We start from the raw sequence: 24,962 nt of genomic DNA on the forward strand, positions 1-24,962 counted from the left end.
AGGGTTCAAGTGAGTGCTCTGGCTGAGAAACTCTGGGACATTCACAACTTGTCTCTAAGCCACTGCTGTGTTGTCTTGGCTGTGTGCTTAGGATTGTTGCCATGTTGGAAAGTGAACCTTCAGCCTAGTCTGAGGTGCTAAGTGCTGTGGAACAGGTTTTCATTGAGGATATTCCTGTACTTTGCTCTGTTCAGCTTTCTCTCAGCCCTGACCAGTCTCCTAGTTCCTGCTGCTGAAAAACACCCCCACAGCATGATGCTGTCACCACTAAGCTTCACTGTTGGGATGGTATCGGGCAGGTGATGAGGAGTGCCTGGTTTCCTCCAGACACAAAGTTTAGAATTGAGTCCAAACAGTTCGATCTTGGTTTCATCAGAACAGAGAACCTTGTTCCTCATACTGAGAGTACTTCAGGTGCGTTTTTGCAAACTCCAAGCGAGCTTTCATGTGTTTTGCACTGAGGAGAGGCTTCCATCTAGCCACCCTGCCATAAAGCCCAGATTGATGGAGGGCTGCACTGATGGTTGTCCTTCTGGAACTCTGTCCCATCTCCACACAGGATCTCTGGAGCTCAGTCAGAGTGACCATTGGGTTCTTGGTCACCTCTCTTACTCCCTTATTTCTCCCTGATTGCTCAGTTTGACCAGGTGACAAGCTCTTGGAAGAGTCCTATTGTGCCAAACTTCTTCCATTTGAGAATTATGGAGGCCACTTCAGTGCAGCAGAAATTTACCCAGATCTGTGCTTTGCAATAATCCTGTCTTTGAGCTCTGCAGGCAGTTCTTTGACCTCATGACTTTTGCTCTGCTACAGTATGCATTGTCAGCTGTGAGATCTTCTATAGATAGGTGTGCCTTTCCAAATCATGTCCAATCAATTTAATTTATCACAAATGGACTCCAATCAAGGTGTAGAAAGATGTAAGAAATGATTAAGACAAATGCGAGGCACCAAAGCTAAATTTCAAGTGTTGTTGCAAAGGGTCTGAATACTTATGCCAATGTGATATTTCAGTTTTTTCTTTTTAATAAATTTACAGATATTTCTAAAATACTGTTTTCACTTTGTCATTATGGGGTATTGAGTGTAGATTAAGGAGAAAAAATGAATTTCAACAACTGTAAAATTAGGCTGCTGTCAACCTCCTGCTGAAAAGCCCCAACCAAAGCAGACCAGAGCCATTGCGTTCTCTAATGTATACCTTATTGAGCAAATACAAACTGGCAGGGTTAAAGGAAAGCTGGCTCTGAGGAAATGGTGGGAAGAAGTTAATTAAAAGGATGGAACTTTCCCTCCCCTCTCTCACAGTTTTGGGTCACATTGTCCAATACATCATTCAGTAATATTACGAGAAGAAAGTTTAGTTCACCAAAACAACTCTTCAACATCTCTGGCTCTCACACTGACAAGGACATCTGTGGATTCAAAATTCTCCCCTCTCTCCCTCCCACACTGTTGGCAAGTTAGAAGCATGTAACAGTCCTAAAGACCGTAGGGTTCATAGATTGACAGGTTGCCCCCCTAGGAAGGAAAGGAAACCTGAAAAACAAAAGGAATACAAATTAATGCTTGCTAATCTTTCCCTTGCACTGGTCCCAGTTTCCCAGGACCAGCGCAAATGGTTTTTGTGGAACCATTTTACCAAACGATCTATGTTACATGTTGTGCTTTCACCCATCTAGATTCTAACATTGGATTAAGTTCTGCAACTTCCCCCTGTGGATTCTGGAATTCAGGATTTGCTTAAACTCATAATGTGTTTCTCCTTCTTTCACTATTGGGTGGGAGCTGCCATCCCTACTGGCCTCAGTGTGGATTCTTTGTATGGCTTCAATAAGCTACAATGGAGCACTGGGTGCACTTTACCCAACCACTGTGACAATGTTAGTTCCACTGTCATCGGATTAATGACTTTCACTATGGGGAAAGGACCTATGTACTTTGGCCCTAAATTCTTGCAACTTTGTCTTAGCTTAAGATACTTTGTAGACAAATACACCTTATCCCCTACATGGAACATCTCCTGGGGACCCCATTTCTTATCTGCCTTTCTTTTCTAACTCTTGGCTGCTTTGACTAAAGCTTTCTTTGCATCACTCCAGACTCGCTGGAATGAACCTACCCAGTCGCTCAGGGTACTTGAGGAGGAAGGCTCCTGTGGGCACTCTGGTATTGGCACAAAATCCACCCGATGCTAACTTAAAAGGGGTGAACCCAGTGCTACTGTGCACTGAGTTGTTATACGCCACTTTCACAAATGGCAACAACTCTGCCCAGTTCATTTGCTGGTAGTTGACATAGCAACATAGCATATGCTCCACTATAGCATTGGTCCATTCTGCAGAGCCATTCATATACTCAGATGAAATGCGAGCTGAGCTCCTGGGAGGATCCAATCATGCTCACAAACTCCCTCCAGAACATGTCTGTAAATTGGACCACCTTATCTGAAATTTTTTGTCTAGGTAGTCCATGCAATCAGTAGATGTGTTGCAAGAACATCTTTACCAGCTTCTGGGCTGAGGGGAGACTGGTACAGGCGATGAAATGGGCTTGCTTGGAAAACAGGTCTATCACAGTCTAAATCACAGTGCTCCCCCCACTCTCTGGTAGCTCTACTATAAAATCCATGGCTATTTCCTCCCACAGTCTAGCAAGGTCTAGTCCCAGACTTTTCCCTGGCAGTCTTTTGCTTGCGGCACAAACTGCACAGCTCTTCATGTAACTCTCAATGTCTTTCTTCATCTTTGGCCACCAGAACTGACAATTTACCAGGTGTGGTGTCTTCAGGAAACCAAAGTGAACTGCCTGCTTGGCATCATGACTGTGTTGTAGGACCTGCAGCCATAGGCAGTCTGCAACATACAGCTTGTCCCCTTTCCACGCCAACTCCTCCCTCATGGTCAATTTGGCCTGATGATTCCAGAAACACGTGCCAGTTTGCAATTCCTGCTTCAGCTGCTGGGCAAATGCATCAGTGGGGTGTGAGGTCCTTTTTCTCTCCTGTCATCAGGGTGAGGCTTGCACCGCTTGCTGCCTATCAGGAACTACAGATCACCTCTTGCCAAGTGCTTTTGTCCTGGGGCATGTGAGATGGGGCATCAGCCAGGAAGTTCTTCCCATGGGAATGTATTTCAGTTCAAAGTTGAACTGGAATACTGTGCCCACCTGACCTGCTCCCCTATTTTCAGTTGCACCATCTCAGTCAGATAGGAAGCAGCTCTGCCCTCTATCAGTGAGCCACCAACCTATTTAAACTTCACGGGTTTTTTAAGCTTCCTCATGTGCAACACCAACTTCTATATCACTGGCTGACTAATTAGGCAATGAGAGCAACCTGAGTCCATGGGGACTTTAACCATTCCCCTCACCCCTGAGCAGGATGCCTTTACGCCCCACACTAACATTAGGGTGGTTAACTGGTCCACTCACCATCAGGTCTTTTCCCTTGCTCTCACTGTTATAAAGGACCATCAGCGGTTTCTCTTCAGTCAGAGTTTCATCCTCTCCACTCTAGGGAGGGGAGTCTCAACAAGCTGAGTTGCAGCCCGTGACTTCTCCTTTCCCTTTTTGGGTAGCTTTTTTGGCTTTGAAGGAATCAGAGTCACAGGAGTACATCCCTGCCTGTGCTCCCTGCCTGTGCATTGACAGGGGTTGCCAACCCACTTCCCCAAGCTGAGGATTAGGTGCTGGTGGTAGGCTGTAGGCTCTCCATCCTGAACTGGGTCCCAGTGGGGAAAGAAGCCCAGGCTAACAATGTCCCCCCCCCATCATTGCAGCTGCCACTCCCACCAAGTCCTGGGGTGAAGGGATCAGTATCGTCAGCCTCAGGGTCAGGGCTGAACCCCCTCGGGGTCTGGTTTCCAGCTGTAGGACTGACCCTACTCCACAGACTCCAGGCTGCTGAACTGCTGCCTCAGGTGCTTCACCAACTGGCTGTCACATCTTGGCAGGTAGTGTTCCCTGGGTGCTGTTCCCTCCAAGGCTTCACATTTCCACTACTCCAACCCCTTGGCTCCTTCAGGCTGGAGATAATATGATCAGAACTCAGCTTCAATAGGTTTCCGCAACTCCTCTCTCCACCTCTCCAACTTGAGCCAGTTGAACGCTGCCATTCCCCCCATCTGCTCCGGAGTTGGCTCCCTCTGTTCAACTCACTCCTGGGTCAAGGCTGGTGGGGTTTTGAAGCCGCCTTAACCTCCAGCTGGAGTTCCACTGATCAATCCCAAACGGGTTCCAGCTGGCTGCTCCATTCCAGGCATCTTCTCCTGAATCTTCACCACTCCCCTGGAGGCTCCCAGATGGGCAGAGGGGCTCAGGATCCCTCAATGGAATTTAAATTGTTTAAAGTGCTAGTTTAGTGGCAACATCCTGCTGAAAAGCCCAACCAAAGCAGAACACCAGAGCCATTGCGTTCTCTAATGTGTATTTTATTGAGCAAATACAAACCAGCAGGGTTAAAGGAAAGCTAGCTCTGAGGAAATGGCGGGAAGAAGTTAATTAAAAGGATGGAATTTTCCCTCCCCTCTCTGACAGTTTTGGGTTACATTGTCCAATACATCGTTCAGTAATTATTATGAGAAGAAAGTTTAGTTCACCAAAACAACTCTTCAACATCTCTGGCTCTCACACTGACAAGGACATCTGTGGATTCAAAATTCTCCCCTCTCTCCCTCCCACACTGTTGGCAAGTTAGAAGCATGTAATGATCCTAAAGACTGTAGGGTTCATAGATTGACAGCTGCAGCATAACAAAATTGACAAATGTGAAGGGGGTCTGAATACTTTCTAAATGCACTGTAACTGAGGTTTAAACCCATCTGCAGATAGGCCAACCCTTGAATTTTTAAACAAAATACTATAAAAAATATGCCACTGATGGATAAGATTACTCTCAAAATTTCATGTTCTAATTTTCACAATTGGCTTATCCTGGTGCATTTTTCATAGTATTTTGGTTAAAAGTTCAAAGTTAAGCATATTTGTGCTTCTACAAGGATTTACAGGTACTTTTAAGAGGTATTGCCATATATATTTATGGATAAGCCCATCCACAGAAAAGCCAAACCCAATTTTGAGAATGTATTTTGAAACCTAAAATTCTTGGCTTAACTGTGAGCCATACAGTCATTTTTTATCCTTAAAACAGGGTTGGGGAAGCCGTGATAAGCCAAATGTTTCTGCCTCTAATTTTGACTAGACTGAGCAAAACTGAATAAAGTTAAAATTCAATCAATGCTAGATAGGCACACTGTTTCCATCCTTGCCCTAATTTAAAACTGTGTCTTAGACTGGGGAGAAGGAAGCATATAATCATAATGGCCTGAACTACACACTAAGTAAAGCTTAAGCAGAAGTTGTATTTTTTTAATTCAGGAGATAAATATGATTAACTTTTAATGCTGCAACATTTACAATTGCAATACATAAAGCATTGATGACCTGTACTGCATTTTGTCCTCAGATATTTCATTTAACTTCTGGGCTCTGAAAATTAAAAAGTGACAAATGCTTTATCTTAATTTCAGTGAAACCCTCTGCAATGAAAAACAGGCTTGTTTCCTGCTGCTGGTATTTTTTTTAACCTTGTTCTTTCTTCTAGTAGCTATGAATTCCACCTAATGATAATTAACAAACAGTCCAGGTTTTGTCATAGCATTATGGTAAGAAATTTAACAACAGATGCATTTGTTGTTGGAACAAATCTGGATGTTAAATTGTATCTCATTCCAGGTAGAAAATCTCAAAGCTCCAGTCACTATTCTGTGTGTAGACATCTGTCAGGTTTAATTCTAAGGACACTTCCACTCACCCCAATGATTCTGCATCTTTAACCTCTATGCTTGCATTCACACTTAACAACCAGAGGATTATTTTCCAGAAGAATTTCCTTCTTTTTTTTTACCCTTTCTGCTTTCTCCGCAGCTACGAAGGCTTAATAACATAATTATAGTAAACCAGCTGTTTCCTACCACTGCCATTACTATCTTCACTAACAAACACAAAGCAAGGATGGGGCATTGCTTAAGAGCTGATTTCTACACAGCTTCATTGGTCAGTTGCATAGATCGTAGTTATCTCTGACCATTCCCACAATAGGCGTACATCAGGAAATTGGGGCGGGGCAGATTTTGGAGGATGACAATACCAGCCTTGGGGTAGCACCTTGAATTAGACCTAGTAGATGTATTTTTTGACTATGTAGTGAACTTTATTTTAAAGATGCATTCAGATAAATGAGGAAGAGTGAACATAAGGTCATTAATAGGAAGAGTAAGAAATGAAAGAGAGAAAAGCTGAAAGGAAACAGAGGGCTTTGCTTCTTATTATAAACAGAACATCATCATGTACCCGAGTACTGACTGCTCTCTCAAAAGCCACTTGAAAACATACCTGTTGATTGCCTCAGATATAATCAATTAAATCCTGAGCCTTAAAGCTAAGGCTTTAAGTACTTAAATACGGTGTTCTGGGGGCTGCTTTGGCAACTTTTGTGTATTATTGATGCCAAATTGCTCTCCTTTTATGCTGAAGTGATAGAGGAAGCACTTTTAAATTCCATCCACCTCAGGTTTTTGCCCTGTCCATAAAAAGCAATTTTGCAGCTCCAACCTTCAGAATGCTTTCCCCAGGCAGCTTTGCTCTCTTATTTACAGAGGACTGAAAAGAACATATCCATATATCATGCTTTTAAGGATTTTTGTTTTCTCCCAATGATGGAAATTACATCTTGGCAGGAGTTATGCAAGTCCAACCTAAGAAAACACATGCTTCATAAATATATGGTCAAAAGGAAAAAATAATAATGGTTCAGATTAGCACAAACAATTCCATACTGAGTTTTACTACTGCCAACTTTACAGTGAACTGGGTTTTTCAAAATATAGCTTGCCTTGTTTGTGTAAAATTTGAGATAAAAGGCTGTGATTAAATGGCCAGTGGGCTTTTTCTGATATATTGTAAGGTATAGAAACATATAGTCCATTTCAAAGCTATTTTGTCTTTCATATGACTTGAGTTCTTTAGACGGGTCCAGTACTTTTGATTTTCCCAGATATCCACCTTTACATTTATATTTCTTTGGGCCATCATATCTCACAATGCAAGCGGAATCCTGAAGGGAGAGAAGCCATTGCCAGAGAATTCATTAGCCTGGAGTTTAAAATAAGGTGGCCGTATTTCCTAAAGTTAGTTTAATACATGACCTAGAATTTATCCTTCAACTTGTGTATATTTCTCCATTGTCAAATCTATACAAAAAGGTGTAGAAAAGTTTTAAAATATATATTTGAAAAAGAAATTTCTTTAAAAGTGCATATTGTTGAAAAAAATGCATTAAAAATGTATTCAGAAATTCAAAATGAAATTTGGAATATGTACAAAAGTCTGTCCAGTACAGGCTTATAGTGAATGGGCAGACGGAAACAGATGGATTCAACCAGTCAGCCTGCCAGCCATCCTACATGACGGGAGATTGACATTACCCTGCCTCCCAAATCTTTGATACTGGAAAAATCTCAAAGGTGGTGGGCATTTCTCACTTTCATGTTTATTTTCTGGAAGTATCAGATGTCCATCTAGAGTGAAAAGAGGATGAAGAGGAGGGAAAGCACAGAAGTATTGTATACAACTTCCCATGGAATTTTGAAGCGCCAAAGTTTTTCTTTGTGCATAAAAACAGTATATACTGTATAAGCAGGTGCTTATCAGGGGAGCATAAAGTTGATACACTTATGAGAAGGTAATTAACAACCTAACTTTAGATAACAGGAAGGAATATTTCAGATGTTGAACAGAGATCATCAGGAGACCTATCTCAGCAAAGGCAATCCTTAAGATAGTTGGGCATTTAGAACTTTAAAATGTAAAGATCAGTACTTTGATCTAGTGGAAAACATAGACAACCAGTATAGATTGAATAATTGAGTCACAGTCTTATCATTAATATTTGTACTAGCTAAGTTGGTTAGGAGGATATATTCAGTTATGTTTGGGTGTGTGATATGTGTATCAGTAGAACATAAATTATACTGGGAAGTTTGATATTTTCAGACTGCTACGTTTTCTTTTCCTTTTTTAGGTCTGTCTCTTTAAAATTGTATTGGAGGGAAGTTTTTGTTTCATTCCTAAGCTCTAGGCCAGGGGTGTCAAACTGCCAGCCCGTGGCCCGGATGCATCATGGTAAAACCCCACTCACCCCATTGCTGGCAATGGAAAAAAGTCACAATACATCACAGTACATCATGTGACGTTGCGAGTTTGACACCTCTGCTCTAGACCCTATAAGGGAAAAGCTAGTTTGCTGGGTTTTGCAGGTCCTTTTCAGTCATCCAGAAAAAAATGAACAGGACTGAAACTGAAAGTGATCAGCTAACATGCAAAGTAGCAAGCTATTGCGTTTTATTTTGTATGAAGTTTCTTTCACTTTTGTAGGGAAGAATGAGTAGATTTTTCTTATTCAGATGTTCAGCATCTTAGAACAAAAATTAACCTTCCTTTTTTATGAACATTGTACACAAAAGGAAGATGATACTGTATATACATACTGTACTGTAACAGGTGGTGATAGAGTAAAAAAATGGGGGGGGTATCTAGAGTAAGTCTAAGATGCTATAAAAGGTGGTTAGCTTGATTCAAGTCAATTTTTAATAATATTCAGGCAGAGTAGCCTTCCTGTGCTTGATTTCTTTCACATTACTCAAAATAGAAATTTCAGCATGTTGGCTAGAATTTCTGGCAGCTATAGTCCCAACACATTTGGAGTGTACCAGCATAAGAGAGAATGATCAAAAGGAAAAACATTGAAAGCAATGCCATATATATATTTGGCTTTCTAAACATCTCTGACAAGTGTATGAAATCACCACTTAACACAGTCCAAATGCCTGTTGACAGATATCTAGATATTGCCTTACAGTTTTCATTTTGTTACAAAGTCCCTTGTGAATTGCCTCCAGTTTGTTTTTGATTGATGACCTGTAATATGCATATGTTATCTCTGGGATTTAACTGTGATATAAATCCATCTTTCCATCTGTTATAAATTCTTGCTTTACTCATCATTTTCATTAAGAAGCTGTTGAGAATGCCATGCCATAAAACTTCAGTGGTTTTGTTTATTTAGTTCATTTTGTTTGGGTTTTTCAGACTTGTAGCATCATTTCTCTTATGCATAATTCTTTCCATGAATAAAATTATGAGATGAGGAAGCACATACGGTAGAATATATTCAAAAAGAAAGACTAAAATATTCTGCAGGTTTCTCTCTTAATCTGCTCCAACAATTTATAGACAAAGGATTTGATTTCCCTCCCCCTTTCCTTCCTTCCTTCCTTCCTTCCTTCCTTCCTTCCTTCCTTCCTTCCTTCCTTCCTTCCTTCCTTCCTTCCTTCCTTCCTTCCTTCCCTCCTTTCTAAAATAATTATTCACAATTACACCTACCCATCCTATCTGATCTGGCAGGAGAGGCATGCTATGGATCTTGTCCACTAGAATAGAATAGAGCTGGAATATCTTGGAAGTCTTCTTGGAAGTCTTCTAGTCCAGAAGAAGAAATACTAAGAGTACTAAGAAATACTCAAGAAAACAGCCTTTCTGTCATGACTTTTATGCCATGACTTTTCTGCCATTTCTTTGGAACATCATTCCCCCCTTCCCACAACACTTAACACTTACCCTTCTAACCTTTAAGAAGGGCCTGAAGACATGACTGTGCCACTGAACTTCAGGGTCCAGTGGTAGTGGTGAGGCTTTTCAGTAGTTGTACTGGATGAGATGTGTAGCTTGCATTCTCTTGCTGATTGAGTTTCAATAGTGAATTTGGTATAGATTTGTATTTATTATATTTATTTATATTTTTATTATTCTTGCTGTTATTTTTAATTGTTGAAAGTCATCCAGAATCACAGAGTCATGTATGCAAGATGGGTGGCTCTACAATGCTAATAAATAAATACTTTTAAAGAATAGGCTATGGTTGCACTCCTAGGTACTTTCACCTGAGAATAAGCCTTGCTAAATTCTAAATAATCTTGTATAAGATTTCCTGAGTATTTTGCATTTTAAACAGATTAGAATGAAAAAAATGAATACTTACCATTTTAGTTCCATGTGCATAACTGGAGAGTCCTAAAATATACATACACAGAACTAATTAGACCCAAATTAGCATTTGCTTTTTAAAGTATTGTTTTTCTTACAATCTACTTGAAAGCAAATCTAGGGCTGAAAACTGTAGAATTCCACAACTTTCATAAGAGATCAAAGTATCTTCCCTCTCCATAAAGGTAGCCACAACAGGTACAAAAGCCAGGATAGCAGGTGGAGCTACAAGATCTGAGAAACTGTTATGTTGAACATAGAGCAAATGGGTTTTCCTTACTTCAATGAGCAGGATGTAAGCATGAAACTAACAGGGAAGCAGTTTGAAATATTACATATTTAACTATAGGCTGCTTGATAGTAGAACAGAGAAATACATCATGAACAATGGAGACATTTAAGTAGAAGCTATATGAGTCTTTCTTTCTCTTTCCTTCCTTTCTTTCTTCCTTCCTTCCTTCCTTCCTTCCTTTCTTTCTTTCCTTCTTTCTTTCTTTCTTTCTCTCCTTTCACATAGAGTCCTACTAAGTACCATGCAAATAATAATTCAAAGATTTCCAAAGAAAACATTTTGTATATACACAAGATATACTTACAAGACCTCTGGACTGAGCTGGGGATGAACTTGCTTTATAATTTTCAAAATGCCTTTCAACTCTAAAAGTATATTCTTGTCCTGCTCTAGTATCATAATACACTATTGCTTATGTTCAGTTTTTGCTGTTTTGCCTTTTAATTAATACCAATGTCATCATTCTGTACTCTTCCATTAAGACCATCAGAAATCTGCTTATTCATTAATACTCCATTCAGCCCTTACTTCAACTATAATGAACACACTTCACAGACGTCTTGTACTCATGTCTATCTGCTTTATGTCTGCATCATATCTCATCTCATATATCAAGAAGTAGGCACATCTTTATGTTCTCGCATAAGGATTGTTTTGGGTAGAGTACATTACATCCACTGAAAATTATCTGAGTCATAAATATGCTGGGATTATTTCATCTGAAGAACCTATATTAGGATAAGCGTATTTTAAAAACTGGGTGTTCATTTTTCAATTGGATGGATCCCTATCTCTGTTTCTCATTACTTTTCAGGAAAAAAAATAGTTTGAGGTTAAATGAAGGGGAATAGAAACACAAGGTAGGGGTGCAAGTAAAAGGAGTGTCCGAGTATCCATGCTGAAAAGGGCAAATTATCAGAAAGGTCAGATCCTGAAATTATCCTTGTTCCTGACCAAACTGAAAAGCTAAGTGAGAACCAAGATGGACACTCTACCTCAATGCTGGTTGAGGAATTCTGGAAGTTAAAGTCCATGCATCTCAAAGTTGCCAAGGTTGAGAAAACTGTTCTATCCTGTCATTTTAAAGAGCCCACTTGGCCCACAAGAAGTATTCTTGGTGCCAAGTCCAAATACACAAGGAAAAAAAAACCTTGCAGATCAAGGAGCTACAGCATGCCCTACTAAAAGAAGGAACAGCCTTACTCTCTGACTATCAAAATGATTTGGTATTGCCATGAGTATCATCAATCCTATAAAGGTAGGCCAGACTAAGAAACCACATACAGTAGGCAAAAAAACTACTTTTACTGGAATAGCTATAAGTAACAGAATCTTGCAAGTTTGAATGTACTTCTCTCTTCCTGCACTTTAGCTTTGTGTGAACTAGGGGAGAGGCTTGTCTGATATGTTTTCTCCAATTAGCTCCTTGGAATGGAATGAAGCCATATCAGTCTGATTATTCCTTTGCTAGCAGTTCTTCCTCCTGCCCTGTAGAGCCAGTCCTTATGCTCTTTACAAGTATATGTTCTAGTGAAGGGTAGAAACTAATAGACTGTGATTGTTATTCCTTCACAAGTAGGGATGGGATATAGTCCTGGAGAAGCATTTCCTTGCCTTCTATCTGAGTGATTGATAACTCCTGGCTTTCCAATTTTCATAACTGGGCTTCTTCCTACACAATGATTAAAAGCTGAACAGCAATCTAATAAAGGCAGGACTTTGGGGAAAGAATTCAGAATCTCATTTAGGTGGATGAATAGGAGGGTCACAGTCACAGTTGTGATATGTTACACCACTTTGAAATAACATATACTATCATTTGAAAAAAGAATGCCTAAGACCATAACTCCAGAATCAAAAATTATTTGATTTCACCGTCAAAGTTTTATTGACTCCTGTAAAATATCTATTAAAACTCTTATTTCATTTCATTCCAGCCCTTTCTCCAAAGAACTAAACATGACTTGTATAGGGTAGCATAGGGTTATCAGACACATCCTCTGCTCAAGTAGCAGACTTAATTAATCCAGAAGTAAAAATGGTTGCAATCTGAATATTTAGCCATGCTCTGGTCCTATGAAGCAATTATTTATCACTAAAAAATTAAATTATTCTATATTGGCTGGTAGTAATCAGAGACCTGGGAGTTTACACATGATTTTCATTTTTTTTTAAAAAAAAGTCATATTTTTTTCTGAAGTGTTCTCTGTGTCCTTCTTTTCCTGTAAATAAACACATACCTACTTTGACAATTTTGTGTCAGGTGAACATTTAGCTTGGCTAAATGACTAATCAATTTTGCTAAAAGTAGAACAATCACTTGGGGAAGCATGACTAGAAATTAAAGTGCCTAGTTGTACATTTTTTAAAAAAAATGGTACAAAACATTCTGCAAGAATCAATTGCTTCCTAACATTTCAGTAAAACAGCTAAAGACAAATAGCATGTATCCCAAAATGAATACAGTATGCTAAAATTATATAGTACTACTGGATCCCAACAGGGGCATTAAAAACCCTCACAAAATTAGAAGCACATGAAGAACAGCAGGGGGAAAAGTGTGTGTTCTGCTCCTCCTCTGCTGAGATGAAGAATGAATTAGGAATTAGGGCAGCAGGGAGCGTTTGACTCATATAGATTCTTGATGCAATTTAGAATATTGCCTCCCCGGGATTCTGAATCACAGAGTCAGACCTAAACAAGTAGCACGCTTCCCCATTGAGATGCTCACCCTCAGATACAAGGAGATTGATGGGTCATGCCATGCAACGGTGAAACCCCATTCTCTCCCTTGCAGTTCTGTCTACACGGGAATGCAATGTGGTTGTTATCTATTTGTTTTGTTGCCATTTTATCCCCAGGTTATTTTTTTTTTTAAAGTCAGGAGGTGATAATCTCACAGTGTACTTAGGCATGTGTAAATGTGATCAAAGACCAAACTTATTAACTGAAATAAAAACATCAATGCATTTAAGGTGCCTATTCACCTCTATTTGGGAGATAATGTTTGAGAGGAATATATTACATTATTTTTATTTAGTTTATCATTTTTATTTTCAAAACAAAATTCAGGTGAGAAATTGTTAGTGCACAGACTTAAGGTCACATGCGTTTTCATATCAAATTGAAGCTGCACATACATAAAATGTGGGAATATGAAAAATTCCACCATTCTCAAATAAACTAATTCTAAAGATTAGCTCCTTCTAGCAACTTTCAGAGCAAGTATTCATCGTAAAGAAAATGATGTGGTGACTAAGGGTTGTACCTTAGAATTTTTATAAAAAAAATCAAGCAGATGAGCTATGAAGTAAACATAGATTGCTGAGATAAATGTCAAATCTTCTCATTATGTTAATTGGGAAGAATAAGAGTGAGGAAAGAGAGAATAAACTGAAATGGTTTGGGGGATTCTTTTAAATTTCTTCATTCTTCCTTCCTGACTTTTCTGCTTTTCTATACAGTTCTTCAAACTTTGAAAGAAAAGCAGGGTGAAAAGATGATATATGTTGATAGGCTGGTCCTCATTTGCAGGAAGATGTTATAAACCTGATTATAGACCAGCATGTTACCTAAATGATATGCATCATATGATACTAAAATAGGGTTTCCTTGTCATATTAAGCCATGATTTAATCATGACTTAGGGAATTACAATTGTTTATGCTCACAGAGCACATTAAATTATAAATTTAGTTTACCAATAGTAGCTAGGTTCAAAATCCATCTAAATTTTAGATAAGTTTCCTATATGAATTTAACCTTTGTGTCCATCTACTGGGGGAACTATGAGAAAACTCTCTGCTGATTATGTCACATAGGAAAGACTGCTTGAAAAGCGTATGTGCTCAGTGAGTTTCATGATGGAAAAAAGGTGAGATAGAAATCTACCCAAATTAATTAAGAGGGCAGAATCAGAAGAGAGCTGGAAGGGACCTTGGAAGTCTTCTAATCCAGCCCCCTGCTCTAGCAGGAATCTCTATATCTTTTCAGAAAAGTGGCTGTCCAGTCTCTTCTTAAAAACCTTGAGTGATGAAACATCCACAACGTCTGAAGGCAAGCTGTTCCACGGGTTAATTGTCCTCTCCTGTCTTGCCTTCTGGTGCTTTGGAAAATAAATTGACCCCCTCCTCCTCGTGGCAGCCTCTCAAATACTGGAATACTGCTATCATGTCCCCCTAGTTTTTCTTTTCTCTAGATTGGCCATTCCCAAATCCTGCAACTGTTCTTCATATGTTTTAATCTCCCAGCCTTTAATTATCTTAGTTGCTCTTCTTTGCACTTTTTCCAAAGTCTCAACATCTTTTTTGTAATGCGGTGACCAAAATTGGATGCAGTATTCCAGATGTGGCCTTACCAAGGCTTTATAAAGTGGTACTAATACGTCACATGATTTTGATTCTATGCCTCTATTTATACAACAAAGGATTGTATTAGCTTTTTTGGCTGCTGCCGCAGATTTCTGGCTCATGTTTAAGTGATCGTCCACTAGGACTCCAAGGTCCCTCTCACAGTTACTGTTTTTGAACCAGGTTTCACCTAATCTGTACCTTTGGTTTTCCCTGCCCAGGTATAAAACCTTACTTTTCTCCACATTAAATATCATTTTATTGGATAGGACCCATTGTTCAAGTCTGTCAAGATCTTTATTCTAGGGTGTTGACTATTCCTGCCAGCTTAGTATCATCTCCAAATTTGATGAGTTCCCTTTCTATTCCCTCATCTAAGTCATTTATGAAGATATTGAAGAGTACTGGGCCTAAGATGGAGCCTTGTGGTACCCCACTGCTTACTTCCCTCCCTGTAGATATAGTACCATTAAGGACTACTAGCTGAGTACGGTTTGCCAGGTAGTTACAAATCCATCTGGTGGTGATATTGTCTATCTCACATTTTTCTAGCTTACCAAGAAGTAGGTCTACTTTGTCAAATGCCTTGCTGAAGTCTAAATATACTATGTCCACAGCATTTCGCTGGTCTAATAATTTAGTCAGTTTGTCAAAGAATGAAATAAGATTGGTTTGGCAAACCCATAATCTTGTCTCCAATAGTCATAAATTGCAAGGCCACAACCAGGATGTAATGAATTCTATCTTTCTGACTTGTTTGACACTCAGTATTGGCAATCTAATTTCAGATACCATTACACATAGCAAACATATCCTATTTTGAGCATCAGTATTCCTTACATATAGTAAAATAAATCAGTATGATGGCCTTCAAGTGTTCAGATTGGTATTATTGCTTCCCAAAAGCTAACTGATGAGATAAACAGTGGGGTAAATTTAATCTAAGAATTTATTCTTGATTTTTCATTTTAAAAAGCTGGGTTTTTTAATGTAATCAATCAAATAAGCGAAGCATTTGATTTAAAGAAAAAGTCTAACATATTAAGGACTGAAATCTTTCTAATGAAAGACTTTGAATATAGCTGGTTCCTGTGTGTTTACCTTCCATAATCATAATATTTCAGAACTATTACTATCTTGCACATGTTCCAACAAAATCCAACAACAGAAATCCATGAGTACCATAAAGTTATGAACGAAAATTGTGGTAGTCTTTCTAGAGGGTTTTACTCTATTACTAGAAGATATGGGTTGATGTTAAAATTATATTTAAAATAGATGAAATTTAACTGGAAGTGTTACAGAATTCAAATCAATTACATTATTTAAAAAAAACAGTGATCCAATTTGATAATGACCTTGGGTCAGTCATTCTCTTTCCACCCCAGGAAAAAGGCAATGACAAACTATTTCTGGAAAAGCTTGCCAAGAAAATTGCAGGGGCCTGTCCTGGCAGCTTCCAAAAATCAGATGTGATTGAACAGAAGAAGAAAAAATCCATTACTTAATACTAAGCCTGCAGCTAAAGATATGTGAAGTTTTAAAATTGCTTGTATCATAGATGTATACTGCAGAAATTGGTTAAAACCTTCTCAGTGGGATACTTAATAGGTTTCTCATTCAAGCACTATTGTGATATGTTATAGATATATTCTCTTATAGGAAGATTAAAAATAGCTCCTATTTTATTCAAGCCTGATTTATTATCTGTACCATATTTTATTTATACCAACTCCTTAGAATAAAAGTCAGTGATAAGCTGATAAATATAGCCACTAGCATCCTCCCAAATTTTAATTAAAAAAAAAAAAGAACAGGCAGGAAGAAGGTTAAGATATCAGGCCGTCATACATACCATCCAGGCCATTGTGATGATGACTGTAATTTCTTTTTCCCAAAATACTTAATGATGAATGACCAGGAGGAGCAAGTAGTCGCTTTGACATTGAGCTCTGAAGGCTTGGTGTTGACTTGATTATATTAGGCTTCATTGCAGGATGAATCTCTGTAATTTTGTTAAAGGAATTAGTTATTTCAAACCACGATCATATCATCACATTGAGGACTTACATAGTTCAAATTTCCTGGTTTCTGACAGGGAATTGATAAACCTTGGATTAACTTGGAGGCCCATTATCATAATCAGAGGATCTGTGGAAATTATTTACTTGAGCTTATCCGCCACTGTGAAGAGACATAATTTGTTTAGCAATTAGAGTTGCATGTTTTAGATAACTTGTTCTTTCAGCATTTGCTCATTAGCAATATGCTAATAAAGCATATTGCTTTCAAGGTTACAAATATTTTGGAAGCTGTTTCCATATTTAAATAGATGTTTGCAAGGTTTCCAGTTGTTAGCAGGAATTCTATTCATATTCATATAATTAACGCTGTGCTGTTCCTCTCTGATGAAGTCTTTGCTTTGCATTAAGAAAGGTAAACTTACAATAAGTAGAGTTGCAAAGGATCTGATGATCTGTAGATAATGCTTGGATGGATGAATGGAAGGATGGTCTAACTCTCGGGTGTCAAACTCGATACGTGATGTATCGTGACGTATCATGACATTATTTGCCTTTGCTCAGCCGGGGTGGGCGTGGCCTGCATGTGACACATCTGGCCTGTGGGCCACCAATTTGACACCCCTGGTCTAACCAATTAACTAAACAAACTTTGGTGTGACTTGACAGAATTCATTTTTAAACAGATAAAATTCTCTTCCATTGTACATGCAAGACACATGTGAAGAGTACAAAGTGTATGGTATTCAACGAACAGGTACCACTAGCCCTTGCTTAGCTACCATTCATTCATCAACCATTCAAAGTTGCAACAGCACTAAACAAATGATAGTCACAGCCACTCTTTGAACTTAGGGCCATTGCAGCGCCCCAAAGTCATATGATCAAAATTCCACTGCTTGATAGCCCGCTTGCATTTCTGCCTCCCCATTTCTGTCCTTTCCATTATCCTGCACTCCATTGAAGGCCAGGTGTCCTTGTCAACAGTGGGAGAAGAAGATAACAAAGGTCATCTGGTGCTATGGAGGACAGCAGAGGTAGATGGCAGAGGCAATGATGAGCACAACAGGGCAAGAGAAGTGATCTGGACTAACAACTGCAACTGGGACAATTGAAACCGATGCAGTGGAATCTGGAGGTGAAGTGAGGAAAGGAGTGAAAAGACTGGGCATATTGGAATCACTAAGTGGAAGGAAGCAGTGGAGAGCAGATCCTCCCTAAATCTGCAGTGCTTATCTAGTAATTTCTCTAGACTAGTGAGATTCCTGTCAATAGATGAGCAGTAATAAACATACAATTCTGTTCAACTAGCTGTGTCATCCTGATTCCTTGCACCTGACAACTGCTGACGCTAAGTAACATGATATTTCACTTAATAACTGCATTGTTTAGTGATGGAAATTTCAGTGCCAAATACTGTGGTTAAGCAAGGACCACCTGTAACCTGGATTCATGACTTGAACAGCAGGAGGAGGACATGACTGGTACATAGCTGACCAGCTTCAGCTGATGTACCAATTGCATTGTTACCTGCTGCAGGAGAACCTAAAACTAGTTATTCCCACTCTTATACCACCTCTTGTCCATGCTTTAAACACTACTCAGAATACATACCCATGTCTTAAATGGCTTCTGAAACTAGAAGAATTTTATGCCTACATTATGGTTATTAGATGGGTTAGCAATTCAGTTCAGCATACTATTCAAAGTGCTGGTGATAACTATAAAGCTTTTCAAGGCTTGGCAAGTACGTAATTATGGAACTCTGACTGGATTTGGCTAGGAGGGCTCTTTGTTGTCCCACATTTCCATGATGCCACTGAAGCCAAGCTAGCCAGTCTTCTCTGTAGCAGTGCTGACTCCACTGAATGGCATCTCTACAGAAATAAGACTGCTTAGAAAATTATTAAAAATGGAGTTTTTCTGAAGACTTTTTAGAAACATCACCTATACCTCTTCTGGTTCTTAAGTATTATTTTTCTTTAATTGTTTTTGAAATCTGAATTGCATGTTGTTATAATTCTGTTGTTTTGATCATGGCCTTGTAAGCACCAAGGCTCCTGAGAGTACAGTGGGATCAAAATAAACGGCAAACTGACCTGCATGCTTCCATGCCTCCTGCAATATCTTCACAAGCTTGGCCGAACTGTAACTTCAGCATCACTTAGCAATTCTCACTCTAAAAGGGAGAAAGCTAGTTCAAAGAGGGGAGCGAAGCAGTTGGATAACTAATGAAAAGAAGTAATCCCATCTGACTCTGAAGAGAAAGATTCTGGGCAAAGGGGAGCTATCAAAGATACTGATGATACAGAAGTTCCTTACTTTTCAATTGATCACCAAGAAGTGGGGAGGTGAGATAGAAACTTCAGAAAAAAGGACGAATTTGCCTGTCTTCCGCTGAAAAAGAAATAGACCTCTCACTTTTTCCTGTGAGCTCTGTCCATAAGGATGGGAGATAGGAACAATCAAAGGGGTAGAATTTTTCAGTTCCAGTGACCAGGAAATGGAAGCAGGGAAAGGATACAAGCCTTTGCTGTTCCCACAGCCAGGGACAGAGGAGAAAGTTCCTGGCACTTCTAGGCCAAGGATGAAGAGGAGAGAGAAAAAGAAAACATTTGGGATGAATAATGGGATAGTAATACCGGAAGCAAAGTGCCAGGGACCAGAAATTTAACATTATTTAAACACTGTGCCCAGAAACAAATAGTAAGAAGTCTGTTAGCATGAATTGAAAGAGATCCAGGCGTAAGAGTCTGGTTTATAATGGAGTCCAGGCTTGATTCCACAGTAACTGACCTTTATTATTAGGGCGTGTATCTGCAATAAATGCAACTTCTTTCTTTGAGCCTTATCCAGCTACAGAGTGTGGGTTTGAGTTTCCAGAGGGATTCACTTCCAAGCCCTGGCAAAGCCCTGACCATATTAGTATCAATATATTGTTTGGTTAGCTTATCTTTAAGAATGTTCATTGTACTATTCCAAGGGCTTTATTCAATTTATATTAGCTTTATACAATTTTTATTTTTTGCTGAAAGCCCTTAATTTTATATAATAACTAGACAATCCATGCCCTACTTGTTTATTGTTTCAGAAATATTTCCTTATCAAAACAGACAACAAGTGACTGCGAGTAAGCAAAGAAGCAATGGGAGTGATTTCCAACTTCCTGCTGGCTTCCCCATTGAGTGTCCTTGTGGGAAACTGGCAGGGAGCATCAAAAATCCTTCCTTCCTTCCTTCCTTCCTTCCTTCCTTCCTTCCTTCCTTCCTTCCTTCCTTCACTGTCAGGCTTTCAAGGAGAAAGTCAACAAAGAAGTCAACAGGAAGTTGCAAATCCAAATCCATTTTACTCAGTTAAAGGTCATGACAGTGAAAGTTTTAGTAGTATATAGATTAAGTACACAGGTGTTGAAGGAAACAGCCTTTAATTTGGGAGAGAACATTAGTGAATCAAATTCAATCTACAACACAGTTTGCAGGAAAGATTTCTTGAAAGACACAAACCAATAATTTAACAGAAAGTGTCCTATTTTCCTCTGCCTAGACCTGCTAGCACCACGTTAGTGAACCTGGAACTTTACAAGTCAGGTGTCTTAAATTCATTTCTTAAATAGCAAATTTCCAGAAATAGAGAGTTATAAAAAGAAATAAAGACAGGCCAGAGAAATCACAAAGGTTACTACATCTGTCTAGCTCAGGAATATATATGTCAATAAAAATGTTTAACAGAAGATCTTCTTACAGTCTGAGGAAGAAGATAGAGTTATCTCTGAATATCTGTCTATGACTGTCAGTCAAATATGAGAAATTCAGTAAATGATTAGCTGGGAAAAATTATAAAAGGGAGTTATAGAGAAGCCATTTCAACTGTGCAAGATAGATAGCTAGGATTTCGTCTTGTTTGCATGGTTTAGATAACTCTGGCAAGCAATTACTTTGATAAGCGGCAGTAGGTGAGTAATGTGGTAAATTCTATTTGAATAAGTAAATTCTATTCTATATTAACTTTCCTCATAATCTATTAACTTTTAACAGAATAGATCTGTTTTAATTTTGAAAGAATAAGAAAAAGACACACTTTATTTCAGAAAAATGATTGAAAGCCTAATATTATGTTCCTAATCCCAGAAGATCTACATGCTAGGGAAGTTTAATAGTATATATCCACAAATTGATACTGAATTAGATTTTTTAAAAACATCAAATAATAACTCATAATCTGCAGAATAAATGTGAATATATAGTATATATATATATCCCAAATTTCTTTTGCGCATCATGTAGAGTCTTCAATATTATGCTATAACAGAAAATAAGATGGTAATTTTTTACTGTTAGTTGTTAGAAAAAACAAAACACTGCTAGTTTTAATCAGTATTTAATTCTCCCAGATTTTTTTTTTAAATGCAAAATACTGCAAAAATTACAACAAAGTATGGAAGTGTTCCTTTTAGTAATTGCAAGATTATCATGTCACTGCTTTGGCCATTGCAGCCCTCTGGCAACAGGAAGGGAAGGCAAGAGAAAGGCCCCCAAACACCAATAAAAACTCTGTTCCTTGTTTACTGTTCCAGCTAAGCAAACCTATATGAGGTTCTTTACCCATGAAAGAATAGATATTCATCAAAGTCTACAGTGAAGAACTATATGGTCTCCCAATCTACTAAGTACATATGGAAAGTTCTGGGCTTATTAGGATTTTGCAAATTAGGCACTCTCCGTTTGATCCACTGCTTTGCTTTGAGGATGTGCTTTGGGCCAGGAGGTATTCCATTTCACTGCTTTGATTGGAATCATTGATGCATAGCTAATTCACCTCAACTGGCTGCTTCACTTTTTAAAATATAGTATTCATGTATGTAGAAAAGCTATTTTTTGTTGGGTAAAGCAAATGTCGCAAAGCTGTAAGTTATCAGTGAGATGCTGCACAGAGCAGCTTCAAGAGCACTTTGATCAATGCTTAATGTTTGCACATTGCCTTTTCTTAAATATTCTGCATTTACCAAATTCAGTTAACCTGACATACTGTATACAGTGGTATTCACTTTTAAATTCATTTTGGCTAGAAAGACTCACCTAAATATCCAATGATACATGATAATGATTTTCTGGTGCTTTTAATCTTCAAAGGATTCCCAATAAATTCACAGTGTCTATCAGCATCTAGGGATTGAAGAGAAAACATTAGTCTGAAATGAGGAGGAAAAAATACACACCCCAAAGCAGCTCTGGCTGCCCAATTGCCTTTTGATAAGAGGTTGTTCTTAGTAAGATGAGTAGTAGTAGCAGTAGTAGTAGTAAGAATAGTAGGACGAGTAGGAGTAGGAGTATATAAGATTCTCACTTGGCAAACTGGCCAGGGCTTGATTTCTTGAAAGGACACTCACATAGCATGTACCGTAGAATGACAGCAAGTAGTCTGTTGTCCCTCCATTAATCAAAGGTGTGTGGCAAAAACGTCTAGAGATCATTGTAACAGAAAGAAGTTCAAAAGTATCATAACTTCCAACCTTACCATCATATGACAGTCCAGATGGGGTGGCCTCAAGGAATCACAATAAATCCCATCTTGAGGATTTTCTTAACCTAACACAGGGATGTCAAACTGCCAGCCCGTGGGACAGACATGTCATCGGGAAACCACGCCCACCCCATTGCTGGCAATGATGAAAAAGCTTTGATATGTTGCATGACGTCACGTGACATCACAAGTTTGACATGTCTGACATAACACTTCCTGCCTGCCCTCCATCTGTGCAATTTGTTCTTGGTAGCCTACAAGTGACTACACTATCAATTGGTGTTTCTCAATCTTGGCAGCTAGAAGATGTGTGGATTTCAATTCCCAGAATTCTGGGAATTGAAGTTCACACATCTTCAAGCTGCCATGGTTGAGAAACACTGCTATAAATTTTGGCAACCTATGTCAGACTTCGATTAGTCTTTTAGAGGCAACATTCTTTTACTACACTGGTAGTAAAAGCGAAATTCATTCAGCAGGACTCAGCACTATCCAAGTTCCTGTTATCCTTCAGTGGCTCCTTTGTCTTGACTGGTATGCTAACTATTCCCTGAATTCCACTTCTTTCAGAAACACTCATAGACATAAGTAATTACATAAGTAATTTTCTTTCCTCATCCAACTCCATAGTGACATTATATCTTACAGTCTATAAATAAAACCTTTTGTGTTCCACTACTTATATAAAAGATCTAATGAGAAAATGACTATTCTTGTGCATGTGGAGACACTATGAAAATGGTTAGCTATAAATATTGATTATGACTGTGTTAAAGAAATTACACGGAGGATGGATGAATTGTTATATGGTTCCAGACAATACACGGATGCAATATTTTAGATCCAGTAAGAAATGTACTATCACCAACACATACCATATTGAGAAAATATTCAAGTGGAAGACAAGGAGAAGGAGGAGAAGTCTGGCCAATTACTTGAAATGTTCCATAATTAGCTGTCACATAAACTGAAATACAGTGTCATATAAATGTCATCACAATATCACTAATAAGGCTCATTTATGGAACAAAACAGGAAGAATTCATAATGTTACTTTTACCATCTGATCTGATATTAGTTCTCTTGTGCTCCCGTCACCTCTGTGAGCTTAAGAAGTCTATTAGATGGTATCATCTCTTCCTATTTTTTTTATTATGGTTAGTTGCACACTCAACCAGATGTTTAGACTGGCATTTTGGATTTGGCATTTTAATCCACCTATTGAGTTGTTCCCAGGGACCTAGAAAGACCAGAGGAGACATGAGAGCAGTGTTCCAGTATTTGAGGGGGAGAGAGGAGGAGGTCAACCTATTTTCCAAAGCACCTGAAATCCAGACAAGGAATAATGGGTAGAAATTGATCAAGGAGAGATTCAACATGGAAATAAGGAGAAATTTCCTGACAGTGAGAACAATCAGCCAATGGAACAAACTGCCTTCAGATGTTGTTGGTGCTTCATCACTGGAGGCTTTCAAGAAGAGGCTGGACTGCCACCTGTCAGAAATGGTGTAGGGATTCCTGCTTGGGCAGGGGGTTGGACTAGATGACCTACAAGGTCCCTTTCAACTCTGTTATTCTATTCTAAATCTTCCAATGCACCAGTGTTGCTACTTTGTCATGACATTGTTTGTAATCGTCTGTGTGATCTTGCAGTATCTAACTAGGGGGTCCACTGTTTCTTCATCTTCTTTGCACAAGGGACATTTGTTATCTATTGCTGTCTTTTCAATTCTGGCTTTTTATGCATTTGTGTTAAGATTTGGTCTGGTGTAGTCAGAATTAGCCCCTCTGTCTCTTTCTTCGATTTTCCTGTTCTTAGCCATTATCAGGTTTTATTGTTGTTCATTGCCTGCTAGTGTGTGTGTGTGTGTGTGTGTGTGTGTGTGTGTGTGTGTGTGTACTGGCCATATAATACTTTGACTTGTCATGTCTCTTTTCTATCCTTCATTTGGTCTTTCTTGTAGGCCTGTTCAGTATTCAGTAAACCTTCCTAGAGTACTAGCTTCAGTGCATTTACTTTGTGCCCTTCAGATGCCAGTTTTTGTTCATCAACTGTTTGGTGTACTTCCAACATTCCATACCCATGCTTCTTGTTAAGTGGAGTCTGTCAGCCTCACTGCATAGATGAAGGGAATGATTCATTGTTATTAATTCTATGTTCTTCCTATTCAAGGCTTTTAGTTCTGCTTGAGTCCAGGCCACTGTTCCAGCTATGTATCCAATGACTGGAATTGTACAGGTATTAATCACTTTGAGGGTATTTCTGCCACTGAATATGGACTTTATGATCTTATTCACTCTCATGATGTATTTAGTTCTAACCCTCTTCTTGACTTCAATGTGCTTTATGTTGTCAGCTTGGAGGATGCCCAGGTATACATAGTGATGATCTTCATCCAGACATCAAGTTACTTCCATAGCGCATCTTGATTCCTTCGGTTTTCACTATTTTTTTCTAAAAATGGTGAGAGTGGCACATTTGTCAAGTCCAACTCTATTGCAGCACTTCAGCTGCATATTTGGGCAGTGTTGAGCAGCGATTCCATTTCAGATGGTGTTTTCCCACATAACATCAGATCATCCACGTAAAGGAGATGGGATAGCCTAACAAATCTTTCTGATGTTTAATATCCATGGCCTGGCTTGTTCAATATTGTTGGCAGAGAAATCAATGCAATG

The 24,962-nt window shown here is 38.8% G+C and overlaps 1 protein-coding gene across 1 annotated transcript in view; it reads right to left on the minus strand.

Moving 5' to 3' along the window:
* MTA3 (metastasis associated 1 family member 3) overlaps positions 1-24,962 on the minus strand; it is a 144,547-nt gene that overhangs the window by 23,535 nt on the left and 96,050 nt on the right. The window contains exons 15-17 of the mRNA XM_039329735.1: positions 21,839-21,925; positions 16,598-16,747; positions 10,097-10,128 (exon numbers count right to left, since the gene is read on the minus strand). Of these exons, the coding sequence (XP_039185669.1) occupies positions 10,097-10,128; positions 16,598-16,747; positions 21,839-21,925 (269 nt within the window). The remainder of the gene's footprint in view (positions 1-10,096; positions 10,129-16,597; positions 16,748-21,838; positions 21,926-24,962) is intronic.

Source organism: Crotalus tigris, unplaced genomic scaffold, assembly GCF_016545835.1.
Source record: "Crotalus tigris isolate CLP2741 ecotype Arizona unplaced genomic scaffold, ASM1654583v1 scf7180000024411.593283, whole genome shotgun sequence".
NCBI classification, from domain to species: Eukaryota; Metazoa; Chordata; class Lepidosauria; order Squamata; family Viperidae; genus Crotalus; species Crotalus tigris.